This window comes from the organism of the source record quoted next (assembly GCF_019968985.1).
Source record: "MAG: Porospora cf. gigantea B chromosome Unknown PgB_NODE_773_length_11236_cov_238.571, whole genome shotgun sequence".
NCBI classification, from domain to species: domain Eukaryota; phylum Apicomplexa; class Conoidasida; order Eugregarinorida; family Porosporidae; genus Porospora; species Porospora cf. gigantea B.
The window spans coordinates 1-11,236 of NW_027179254.1; the positions used below are offsets into that span (position 1 = coordinate 1).

The 11,236-nt window shown below is 54.5% G+C and overlaps 6 protein-coding genes across 9 annotated transcripts; 1 reads left to right on the plus strand and 5 right to left on the minus strand.

The window, feature by feature from the left end:
- Positions 1-385: 385 nt before the first annotated feature.
- On the minus strand, positions 386-3,603 carry KVP17_004407 (uncharacterized protein; the record flags this gene model as incomplete). The annotated part of the gene is made up of 2 exons (XM_068522560.1): positions 386-2,459; positions 2,489-3,603. The coding sequence occupies 2 exons, from the start codon at positions 3,601-3,603 to the stop codon at positions 386-388; spliced, it is 3,189 nt and encodes a 1,062-aa protein (XP_068371826.1).
- A 112-nt stretch (positions 3,604-3,715) lies between these two features.
- KVP17_004410 (uncharacterized protein) lies at positions 3,716-5,080 on the minus strand (the record flags this gene model as incomplete). 2 transcript variants are annotated; one of them, XM_068522565.1, is made up of 2 exons in its annotated part: positions 3,716-4,914; positions 4,954-5,080. In XM_068522565.1, 2 exons carry the CDS (start codon positions 5,078-5,080, stop codon positions 3,716-3,718), a joined length of 1,326 nt encoding a protein of 441 aa, XP_068371831.1. The 2 variants fall into 2 exon arrangements, with proteins under 2 accessions (XP_068371831.1, XP_068371832.1); XM_068522566.1 differs by having other exon boundaries at positions 3,716-5,080.
- Positions 5,081-5,152: 72 nt separating this feature from the next.
- Positions 5,153-8,176, minus strand: KVP17_004405 (uncharacterized protein; the record flags this gene model as incomplete). The annotated part of the gene is made up of 1 exon (XM_068522558.1): positions 5,153-8,176. One exon carries the CDS (start codon positions 8,174-8,176, stop codon positions 5,153-5,155), a length of 3,024 nt encoding a protein of 1,007 aa, XP_068371824.1.
- Positions 8,177-8,202: 26 nt separating this feature from the next.
- Positions 8,203-9,441, minus strand: KVP17_004408 (uncharacterized protein; the record flags this gene model as incomplete). 2 transcript variants are annotated; one of them, XM_068522561.1, is made up of 1 exon in its annotated part: positions 8,203-9,441. In XM_068522561.1, the coding sequence occupies one exon, from the start codon at positions 9,439-9,441 to the stop codon at positions 8,203-8,205; it is 1,239 nt and encodes a 412-aa protein (XP_068371827.1). The 2 variants fall into 2 exon arrangements, with proteins under 2 accessions (XP_068371827.1, XP_068371828.1); XM_068522562.1 differs by having other exon boundaries at positions 8,203-9,411.
- Positions 9,442-9,838: 397 nt separating this feature from the next.
- KVP17_004406 (uncharacterized protein) lies at positions 9,839-10,360 on the plus strand (the record flags this gene model as incomplete). Its single annotated transcript, XM_068522559.1, has 1 exon — positions 9,839-10,360. The coding sequence occupies one exon, from the start codon at positions 9,839-9,841 to the stop codon at positions 10,358-10,360; it is 522 nt and encodes a 173-aa protein (XP_068371825.1).
- Positions 10,361-10,459: 99 nt separating this feature from the next.
- Positions 10,460-11,189, minus strand: KVP17_004409 (uncharacterized protein; the record flags this gene model as incomplete). Of its 2 annotated transcripts, XM_068522563.1 has the most annotated exons (2): positions 10,460-10,486; positions 10,515-11,189. In XM_068522563.1, the coding sequence occupies 2 exons, from the start codon at positions 11,187-11,189 to the stop codon at positions 10,460-10,462; spliced, it is 702 nt and encodes a 233-aa protein (XP_068371829.1). The 2 variants fall into 2 exon arrangements, with proteins under 2 accessions (XP_068371829.1, XP_068371830.1); XM_068522564.1 differs by having other exon boundaries at positions 10,482-11,189.
- Positions 11,190-11,236: the final 47 nt, after the last annotated feature.

Sequence of the window (11,236 nt, forward strand, 5' to 3'; positions counted from 1 at the left end):
GCAGCAGGCGCGCAAATTGCTCAATGAAGGTCATTCGAAGCAGTGACAAGAAATATCAAAGCCAGCTTTCAGCTCGCTATTGATCTGAGGGTAATTAAAAAACTTACTCGCCAGCCGGGTGTTCGTATTCAAGTGAAGTCTGCTCACATCTCAAGCAGTGACAAGAAATATCAAAGCCAGCTTTCAGCTCGCTATTGATCTGAGGGTAATTAAAAAACTTACTCGCCAGCCGGGTGTTCGTATTCAAGTGAAGTCTGCTCACAAGCACCTTAAACCTGGCCCATCTCAGCGTGAATTGCATACCAACAGTACAATTGTCATTGATCAGACGACGTTCTTTCGACGTTGAGGTCGCCGCGTGCGCCTTGCCCTGAGCACTTGAGGTCTATTGCCACACCAGACCGGATCTCCACTGGCCTTTCGCGTCCATCACCTGTCCAGTGGACTTAAGGGCCAGACCCAGATTGAAGGATGCCAAACGCAAGAGAGTTTGGGCATCCGACGTGACAAGATGCTGACCTGCAGGTTCAGCATCTTCAAAGATGCAGTCGCAGGTCAAAGCGACCTTCATGGCCTTCCCTGGGGCTGCGACGCAGGATCGGAAGAGGAACCACTGGAGGGCTTGGAATTCAGTCTCGTCGAAACGCGCCTCTGTGCCCTTAAGCGCCAACTCCACCTGATTCCGCGGGCTGAAGGTGTGCAAGCCTTCGACCACTAAATCGTACAGAGGGATGGCACATTGGAGCTGGTTGACCTGGTGATGGGCGCGAGCCAGGTTGTACGACTGCACCAGTGACGCGTGGCTAACGATGACCAGCCGGACCAGATTCTGCAAGGACTTCAGGGTGCCCGGTCGACCGAATTTCGTCTGCAGATTCTTCACCAACGATCGAAGGACATTCCTCAGTCCGGAGCAGCAATCAGAGGTGTACAAATTGCATAATCGTGATTGAACACTGTTGGCGGCGATGTCTGCTAAGGCCTCGTACTCGCGCGTCATCAGGTCGAACGATAGCTCTAGGAGTGCAAAGGACCTGATCGCTACGCTGTGACGAGATTCGACTGATCTCGACATCGACAACCGCAAGTAGGATACCGCTAGGCACAGAAGCGCCAGTGCACATTCCGGATTGAGTTGCCATGCCCTGGTGTACTCCGCGACGGCGAAGGGCGTTCGACCAGAGAGCACGCAGAAGTGGCCTATGATCATGATCACATTGTAGTTGTGGGGCCGTATCAGCAACTGGCGAATGAGCCATGACCGGTTCTCTAGTAATGTTTCCTTGTTGGGTGCTGTGCTCAGAGGCATCGCCGCGTTCGACGCCATAGGTCCTCCAAAGAGCAAGAGAGAAAACGCCTTCAGAAGCTCTCCGCTCAGGTCGGGCTGCTTCATATACTCCTTGCGCACGAATCCCAATCCGATACGAGTGTATCCTGCCGCCACGGCGAACCGCAGCGAAAGTCGTTCCAGAACAATGCGAAACTCTTGCTTGCTGATGTCGACGCCTTTGAGCATGCTCTTCCGTGGGCTCTTGTTGTTCAGCACGGTCTCAATAAGCCTGAACGCCTCGTCGAGCAGACCCAACTGCTCCATAACAAGCAATCCAGATGTCAGCAGGTCCAAGTACCCCTGCCACCCAAGAAGATCCTCCAGCGGTTTCAGACCATATTCAGTTTTCAGACGATTGACGTGTGTGTGAAGCTCTCGAGTGTTTTGCAGGCGACTGGTGAGTCTCTTCTCAAATCGCCTCCGGCTGCTTAAAATCTGCAGCCGTTGAGTGTCCAGCTCACATTCCACCACTAGGGCCTTGAGGGACGCAATCCACTCAACCCACTTCTCTCGGCTTTCTGCCGATAAGTCGACGGCGCATGCCGCGCTCCCGAACAGAGTCACGACTGGGCGGGCAACCCCAACAGAGTGCGCTGCCTGCAGCGTTTTGTACTGCTCGACAAGCCGGTTAAGGATCCGAACCCTGTCGCCGTCAGGAAGCGCAGGTGGGATGTAGTCCTGCTCGACCAGGTCCTCTGGAGACATGAGCGTCAGCACCTTTATCGCCTCCTCTGCCCGACCAAGCTTCTGCAGGAGGATATGCCGAAGAATCTGCGTGCTACCCCCAACTGGAGTTTGTTTAAGCAGCAGTACCGCGGCCTCTGTGGTGGAAGAGAGCAGATAGCAGCGGCCCGCTCGGATCCAAAGGTTAGTGTCCGTCAAGTCGGATCTGATGTATAGGTGCAGCGCTCTGTCGTGTCTCTGGCTGTAGTACAGTGCATCGGCCAGCATGGCATGCAGCTCTGAGGGATAGTCGTGTTCCAGTAGTTCTCGTTCACAATAGAGGGCTAGTGGGCAGCCTGGGAAGCCCAGCGAAGCCTCAAGACAGGCTACGCGCACTAATAATGGAAAGGGCACCAAGGCCAGCGGCTGGGAATTCAACAGCAGCGTCACCAGCCGCTTGCTCTGCCTGCGTCCAGCTCAATCCAAACCACTTACGTGAAACTCTCTACCCTGCGGAACACGTCAAGGATGTAGCACAGCAGTTCCAGCCCGACACCTTGGACCACGAGGTCCTCAGCGTGCTCCATTTGCGGTATCGAGCCGTACTGCTCACCGATGGTTTGATCCAAGTAAACACCGTGTTCATTTGGGGTCCGAATGGAGTAGACTGCGTCATCGTCAGCCAAGGCGCTCTGTACCTCTTCAGGTAGGCAAGACATCAGCACCTCTTGTGCCTTTTGGAGGTCACCCAACTGCGAGTGAAGCCGGGCTAGCCTCAGAGCCACCTCCGAGTCATGAGGCGAGATGTTGTGCAGCTGGTTGAAGCAACGGGCAGCAGACCGAACGTGTCCCGCCATACAACTGCACTCCGCCAGGTCCAGCAGCAATCCGATCTGCTGTATGTCAGTCGGATCCACTGTATTGCTGCCGTATACGCCTTGCGCGCTCAGGCACCGCCGAAGACAGAAGATTCGCTGTTTGGTGCTGCCGACCTCGCGGGCCAGCTCGACAGCGCGATGCCACAGCTGCACGTCCTGAGGGGTCAAACTGGTCGCGAGAAGCAGGAAGTCGAAGGCCTGTTTAGGCTGGTTGAGCTCTGTGTGGATTAGTGACAGCATGTGAAAGGGGTCAGGCAGGTTCGGCGAGAGCCTGATGAGCTGCTCGTACAGTTCCATCGCTTGAGGGAAGTCCTTAACAAGATAAGCGTCGTTGGCTGCTTGAAGGAGCTGGGTCTCTTCAGCGCTTAATTTGGAAACGGACGCTGCAGATTTCTTCTTCTTTTCGTTGTTCTTCGGAATATCTTCCTCAAAGAGTTCGAATTCCGAGTAGTCTGAGGACTCTGCTTCAGGCCCGTCGCTTTCCTCCATCTGGTCGAGGAGCCGGCTGAACTGCTCATTGAAGTTGGTTGCTGACTGCGGTTCGACATCCAGCTCGAGAGCCTCAAAATCGGTGTCCGACTCCGTCATCTCACTCGATTCCGAGGGCGTATACTCGCTCGTCTCGTCATGCACCCGATTTATAGGCTTATGCAGCCCATTTGCCAAGAAGCCGTCCTCAGTATCAGTGAGCACTACCTCCGTCATATCATCGGCCCCTGACTCGTCACTCATGGACGCAAGTAAATTCATATTTCTTGCCCGTCGGGCCCATTCTGCTCATGCCCTAATGTATGCCTCTCTGAAATCAAATCACACATAATTATGTACATTATGAAGACCCGCATCATTTGGAGCTTCTCGGTGGATGCACCACGAAAGGGTGCTTCATGGCGTCTTCTGTGGAGTAGCGTCTCCAGGGGTCTTTCTGACTGAGGTTGACTATGAAGTCCTGGAGAGCTGGGTTCTGTTTAAACACTGGGTAGTCGTAGCTGAGGTCGTTTTTCTGATTGGCCCTTAAGGTATCGCCGATGTTGGATCGTTTGAAGGGCGACTTCCCAGTGGCTAGCGCCCAACATGTAATGCCCAGTGAATACACGTCTACCTTACAATCATATGGCCGGGAATTGATGATCTCGGGAGCGCAGTACCCCGGCGACCCACACCTATGTCGACCATGCCCATCTTCCGACAGCAGGCACAGGCCGAGGTCAATGAGCACCGCCGTCCGAGGGTCGTTGGCTACTCGGAGCATCACGTTTTCGGGCTTCACGTCGCGGTGGACCGCCCCCCATCTGTGGATGCCGCAGATAGCGGCCAGCATACGGCGCATCACTTCAGATAGCGCAGCAGGCTCAACGCCTTTGCGCTTCTCCGCGTACTTCCACATGTCGCCTTCCAGGTTCTCCATGACAACCACAATCTGGTTGCCAACCAAGAAGGAGTCGTAAAAGCGAACCAGATACGGATGCACGACATGCCTCAGGACCTCCACCTCGGTGAACGGGGCAGCTGCCTTGCGGTCCACTGTACCGTACCTTGTGCTCTTTAGTGCTTTGTATGATTTGGTGGCTCGGCACTGGTGCAAAGAACACTTCGAGAATGATCCCCGGCCGAGTACGACATTGAGATCCGTGTACAGGTCGTCAAACTGCAAGACCTTAACCCCGAGGTCTCTTATTAAGTCCCATAACGCAGATGGCCTGCCAAGAATGTCAAGGCGACAGATAACGACCCCAGAGCGCCTGATCACCATTTGAGGTCCGAGTTCGGTGCAGGCCTCGTAAGCCTCAATGCTGCTGGCTTTGGCGACTACCAGAGCCCCCACCCTGGTGGGGGCTGGCCGGCCGTTGATCTTCTCGTATATCACGCGCCGTGAGTTCCAGGGCGGAGGTTCCACCGAGCGAAAGGCTAACGACTCGTGGGACTCTTTGGACCACCCGATAAGCAGAGCCGGTGAACATGCATTTACTTCCCAAGTGTCCTGTAGATTGCATACCTGGCCTTGAGACGGCAACGAGAGAAGTTCCGCGTGCTTCGTTAAGACTGGAAACGGTATTGATGGGAGAATTTTAGCGGACTCACGTGATTTATGGTTAGATGCCGTGTCACTAGCGGCGGTTGATGCCTCTGACGAGCTTCGCTTCAATCTCCCTCCGGGATCAGCGGGAACGGTAGAAAATCGGTTTCCATTAGGACCCCGAGATTCCATCACAAAACTGGCTGCACCTTTGTCTTTAACGCATGAATGGTGTCTGTAAAGCATACCCGTACGAAAAGTTATTCACTCCAGCTGCAAATGAGTCAGGAACTTCAGATAACACTCGACTTGACAGCAGGTGAGGTCTATGGCTTGCCAGTCACACTCCATGACTCGGCGTATCTCAGCAATCCGCTCGGCCAAATCGTCGTCGGAAGGCAGAGAACGACGAATCTGTGCGGCGTGGAACTTGAGCACTACGGAGAGAATTGTCTGCACCCAATCCGCCGCTTTGCGAGTTTTGGCCTCCTCAGTTAAGAACTCCATCATCAGAGGCAGAGTTGTCTCGGAGTCCAGGCACTCACAGGCCATGTGTGTAGCGGAGGGGCTCAGACTGAGCAGGTGGTCGCGGACATCGTCGAAGCGCCTCTCCATCAGCAGCGCGTCTAGGTGAGTTTTGACCTTCATGTCGGTGGACTTCACCGTTGAGAACACTCGTTTCCGAGAGGGCGATTCCTCAGTCGTGAGGTCAACATCCGCCTCGTTCTCACTGTCGTCCTTAAACTTTCGCGTCTTGGCGGAGTCGTAAGCAGTCGACAAGAAGAAGGGTGCATTGGCAGGCCTCAGGACCTCCTCCTCCGTGCGACCCTCGTCCCGACGCTCGTCCACGTGGAGAAGCGCATCCAGCCGCCCAAAAGGCAGCCCGGATAACGTCAACGAACGAGGTTCCAACTGGTTGGTGGTGATGATATCCTTCAGCGACCGGGTGCTGGCCTCCGCCTCCACCTTAACCTCCTCGTCGCAGGCAGCGTCTAGATCTATTGGAATGTCCACTCGGCGGCGGCTATGGGTGCCCCAGGGATCGAAGGCCCCTTTGTTAGCCCACACACGAATCAGGCCAGGTACTGTAGCCCAGCAGTCTTCCGAGGTCATATTTTCTTCCACACCGTGGGTGGTGTAAAGGAATGTAGACGTGGAGTCGAACTCCAGGCTGAGGATAGGCAGTGCCATGCGGCCCCAATCAGTTAGGTTGCCCGTGACCATATCGAAAGCCATGATGTACCCTCCCTCATCAGATCCGGGTCCAGCCTTCAACGGACCGCAAACTAGGCAGACCAGATTTCCATCGGGAGATATTCTCAAACAGGAGGGCTTGCCAACCTCTCCGAAGGTCCTGATCACATGTCCTCTTACCAGGTCGAGCATGTGGAGAGAGTATACAGACGAGGTCGCGGTGACAACGGCCATCAGGCCGCCTGATACCGTTGCCAGCACCACAGTGGAGTCGGGATCGCCGATAAGGACTGGCGGTCGCAGAGGTTGGAACGTCTGAAGATTCCAGTAACCTACGACGTTGCTCCCGGACGCGACTCCAACCAGAGTCGTGCTGCTAATGATAAAAAGACCTACAATCGCTCCAGACAGAGCACACTCGGGCAAAGAGAGCTTTTGGGTGCGGCCGTGGTACTTATCAACCATCCTCTTCTTGTGTGGTTCTACGGTGCCGAGATTTAGTTCCGGCACGTGCTGGAACATCTCTTTCTCCTCGGTATTCTCGACCTCGAGTTGGACTTGCTTGAAGGCAGCATAATGGCCCCTGTGGCGGCAGGACTGTAGGTGGAATGAGTGTATCTGCCCGTTCAGGTACCCAACAATAGCAAAGTTGCCACAAGGTGACACGACCACGGCTGAAGGGAAGAAATCGGGGTCATTAGATACGGCTTTAGCCAGCGGGTTGGACATTGAGAGGTACCCCGAAGATAAAGCTTTGGACCGGACAGACCATACCACCGGCAAGCGAGATCCTTGATGAATCGACACTGCATTAGGCCAGTCAAAGTGACGGTTAGTAGTGGCGGAGAAGGCGAGAAGCGGTGGTAGCTTGCCCTTCACAGCGGAGACGCCGTCAGGGTCCCTCCATTGCTTCTGACTGAAGACATGGAGGTTGTTGGCCCTGCGCGTGTTCACCAAGCCCAAAGACGACATGCTGCCGTCCATCGAGTTGGCAGCGCAGAGAAGGTACTGAAGGCTGTCATCCGCGTAGAAGGACAATGTGGACACTGGTCCCATGAGGCCTGATCTCTGCTTCAGAACTCGCGGAGTCGGATCAGTCGGCGAGTCAAAAACCCAAAGTTTGAGGCTGTTGTCGGAGCCGCTGGTTAAGAAAGCGTCGGGCTGGTTCTCGATGCAGCACATCGCCGTGACGCCTTTGGGGAGACGCTTACGACCTACGCTGACGGGGTCGTGGGCCCTAAACGCTTCGCCAAGAAGCTTGGTCTGTAAATCCCAGACGGAGACGTCACCTGACGTCGAAGAGGTCAACAGCAAGCTTGCAGTTTCAGCTTGCCCTATCGCGGCTTGTGGCTCCCTGAAGAACACGCCGGAGCACGCGCCGTCTCCAACGTTGACTGCGAGCAGCTTCTTGTCCAATACGAAGTCCACCAGCACGACGTCCCCATTGTCAAACCCGACTGCGACAACGGTTAAGTGCTTCATGTTCTGCTGGAGAACCGTGACACTCCTGGTCTTCTCCGAGGCCAACGCGGTCATCGTGTGGACGAGCCTACCTGTCTTGGTGTTGAACAGTAAAACTTCGCCTTGGTCGGTGCCAACTAGGACTTTATGGGGGTAGGATCTCACTGTAGTCACCACATGACCGCCTCCAAGGCTACCGCCAAGAGTGCAGCCTGCAGGAAGCTCCAGCTGTCGGTAGAATTCTCGAGAATTCAGCTTCCATGCGTAGAGTTCGTGTTTGCTCCAGGAGAGCACCTGTCTGGAAGGCAGGCAGAGCACCCCTCTGATGTCAAATTTGTGGTCTTGTCCTGTAAATTCACCTAAGAATTGAAGTCTCATGTGCGCTCGAAGGGACCTGCGGAGGCCAACAACAACAGTACCTTCGTTGGTCGCATCCAAGCTTCGTACAGAGGATTCCAGAGTTTCGGACTTGAAAACTACACCCAAGCTGTCAGTTTGGAGAACCTGATAACCGTGCCCAATGGAGACGAAGGTATGAGCGGTATCTCCCAGCACGCGGCACCGAGCTGGCATTACGCCAGTCACGCAGCCGATGCCCCCCAGAGGCGTAAAGAGGTGTGATGACCGCACCATCAATTGCAGATTTTGCTATCAACAAATCACCGACGTCGCTTGTAGCCGTCTCGCTTCATCAGATGTGGATACTTGGACGCATTGAATTCCTCGGGCCGCGAAGGCCTGGGAGGTTTCACCCCGTCTAGACGGGAGGCCATCTCGGGGTCAAGCATGAGGATAGAACGCCCTTTGTAGCGCATGTAGCAGGCGTTGCAGACCAGGTCCATATACCCATCGCCATATATATCAACGAAGCGCCATTGCGGCGTCTTCGATAGACTGCAGAGCAGGCACTGGCAACCAGTCCTATCTAGGCGAGGACGGCCAGCCCTACTTTGTCCGAAGGCCCGAGAAATCGGAGGACCCTTCTTCTTGATCTCTGGTGGATCCCACATGTCCGACTCCTTCACCGTGTAGTACTGCTCTGGGGTTGTGTTAGACAAGGAGGTGATCACGCTAAGCTTATCCGAGAAATCTGGGGGGCCCCGGAAGAGTCTTTGGTTCCAAGGACTTCGGAACATACAATTAACGGCCTCGTGGCTGAAAGGATCTGACACCATCGTAGACACGACTGCCTCAGATCCTTTCAGGAGGTCCGCCATGACAACCGCCTGCTTTTGATAAAGACGGTCCCCAGACCCCATCTTCCGGCGAACCCGGATCCACCTATAAAGGGACACGAGGCTGGAGTGCGTGCGCCGTAGCAGAGTAAGGGAGAAACTGGGGGGCCAGTCGTAGGTCATCATTAAAGTCATCATGATTCGGAGCTGTTCCTTGGGTAACAGAAGCAACACCCGCACGACCCTTGCAGAATGCCACTGGTTCAGCGCCCGCATATCCCCAGTGCAGTATCGAAGCCAGTTCGCCAGTCTCGAGGTCTCGGACGTCTCATCCTCGCCATGGCCCAGGCGGATGTTAATGTATCTTTTAGGCTCTCGATTCAGCTTCTTAGGAGTGTAAATAGTGGTGAAAAGCCTTCCGAGTTGGTACCACCGCCGCTGTTGGTCCGCTCGGCAGTCAAAGGCAGGAGCTACGCATTTCCGATATTCGGGTTGTGCGGGCTGATTTGGGCTCACTGCGTTCCGACGAATCTCTACCAATTTAGCCGCTACACGTCGCACAATGGAGCTGGGTTCGAGGACGCCGTACTGGTAGGCAAGCGCCTCTGCCTCGGAGTCCTGCAGATGGTACCTCTGACTCAACCTCAATGCCTGCCGACTGATGTCATTCAGAGGGGCCCTGGCACCTTTCATGCCATCTGCGGCGCTCCATGGCGTGAGCATGATTAGCAGCAGAGTTCTGCACACAGCACATGAAAAATCATACAGTTAGGTAAGTTGCTGTTTCTCGTCTGTACCGTCGTCCAACCGTTGTGATGTCGTATTGGTGGGCTGTTCAGTGTTTTAGTTATGTTTGAGTTTGAGAGCTGTGTCTACTGCTGACCTGTTGCCGGCCGGGAGAGCTAAATACCAGTATCGTGCGCCCCGACATCGTGGCACATTACGTCTCCAAGGGCAACTGACACGTTAAAGTAATCCTAAAACTGTGAGTGATGTCGCGTATCAAACTCTTGAGTCTGCTAATTCCTCTGCCATCGCCGTGACTTAATCGCGAAGAGAGAAACTCTCGAGTCTGCTAATTCCTCTGCCATCGCCGTGACTTAATCGCGAAGAGAGCTGCATGCTTCAACTGGAGAAGAACTTGTTAGTGACAAGTGCCACGAAGCGACAGGTAGAGATCCACCAGCTGGAACTGGACTGGTACACCAACAACTATTCTACTCTATCGACGCATTCCGCGCTGTTCGTCGGTTTCAGCTTTGCGCAGATGACGGCGGAGACGCCAGAGAATGTCGCGGGGAGCACCATGAGTCTCTTCATGGCGCTGACGACGGCCTCCCTGGGATTCCACCTTGTCGTGGTGATCTCGTCAGCATTCTGCTGCATGTTCGGACCAGGCATGGCTCTGCGGGGGGATCTGGGCTGTCAGTCAGTGAGCCTAGCCGTGGCCAACATGAGAGCCGGGCAAAAGACGGTGTTCACTCTGTTTTTGCTGGGCATGATCTGCTTTTTTCTCAGTAACGCCGTGCAGCTCCACCTCCTGTACGGGTCATTCGTTGGTGCAATTGGAGCACATGTACTTCTATGGCTCGGAGCGGCTACTCTGGTTGCTGGTCTCCACGCTTTTTTGACACTACGGTGAGTTTCGAAAAAAGCTAACACAGCAGCGGCAGCACGGAAGTGTCCAGTGAGATAAACGCCTTCAAGCCCTATGAGCTGCTGGGTGATCTTGACCGGACTGTCAGTCAGATAGGTTGTCCAGGTCATCCTGAATAACGAAGCCTCCGTGAACTCACCGGTACGTTACCTTCCTCTAAGAAAATTTCAGACGGTACCGCCACTTGTTTGTTGTCTGAGACGTCTTCCTCTTCATCTACCTCCTCGTAATCCTCATCCATAGCAGCCTCGTCGTCGTCAACGAAGAGAGTCGGGTCGAACGTGAATAGATCCTTTCCGGACAGCACATTCGTGCCCTTCTTGCCCTTCTTCTTCTCGTTGTTAACCAGCCTCTCCAGTTCAGCCAAACGCTCTTCTTCCTTCTGCTTCTTCCAAGCCATGAAGCTCTCGTGCGTCACAGGAGTCAATTTGTCACCCGTCAGACCAGCCCTCTGAATCTCGACAATCTCCTCAATGGGTGTGTCGTCCTGTTCAGCCTCCTTCGGCTGGTCTCGTTTGAGGACGTACCCTACGGGCAAGGCATGACGGTAGATGCACGCGTCTCCACCATTGGGACAAGTCCAGAACCACCCGTAGGTGCGATTCTCCAACGCAGCGATAAAGTGCTTGCAAACGATCTTGGTGGTTGCGTTCTGGTTGCCGTGTTTCTTCTCAACGAGGGCAGCCACCTCATCCGGGTTCCAATCAGTCTCTTTTTGCTCTCGTTGGTCCTGGTATACGTCAATCTTGTTGTCTTCCTTGATCTGGTTGTTGTTGGTCTTCTTTGCCTCGCTAGCGTACATCGCGGCCAACATTGCCTGCTGCTGCTTCTTTTTCTGCTTCTCCTCCTTGGCTTTGATTT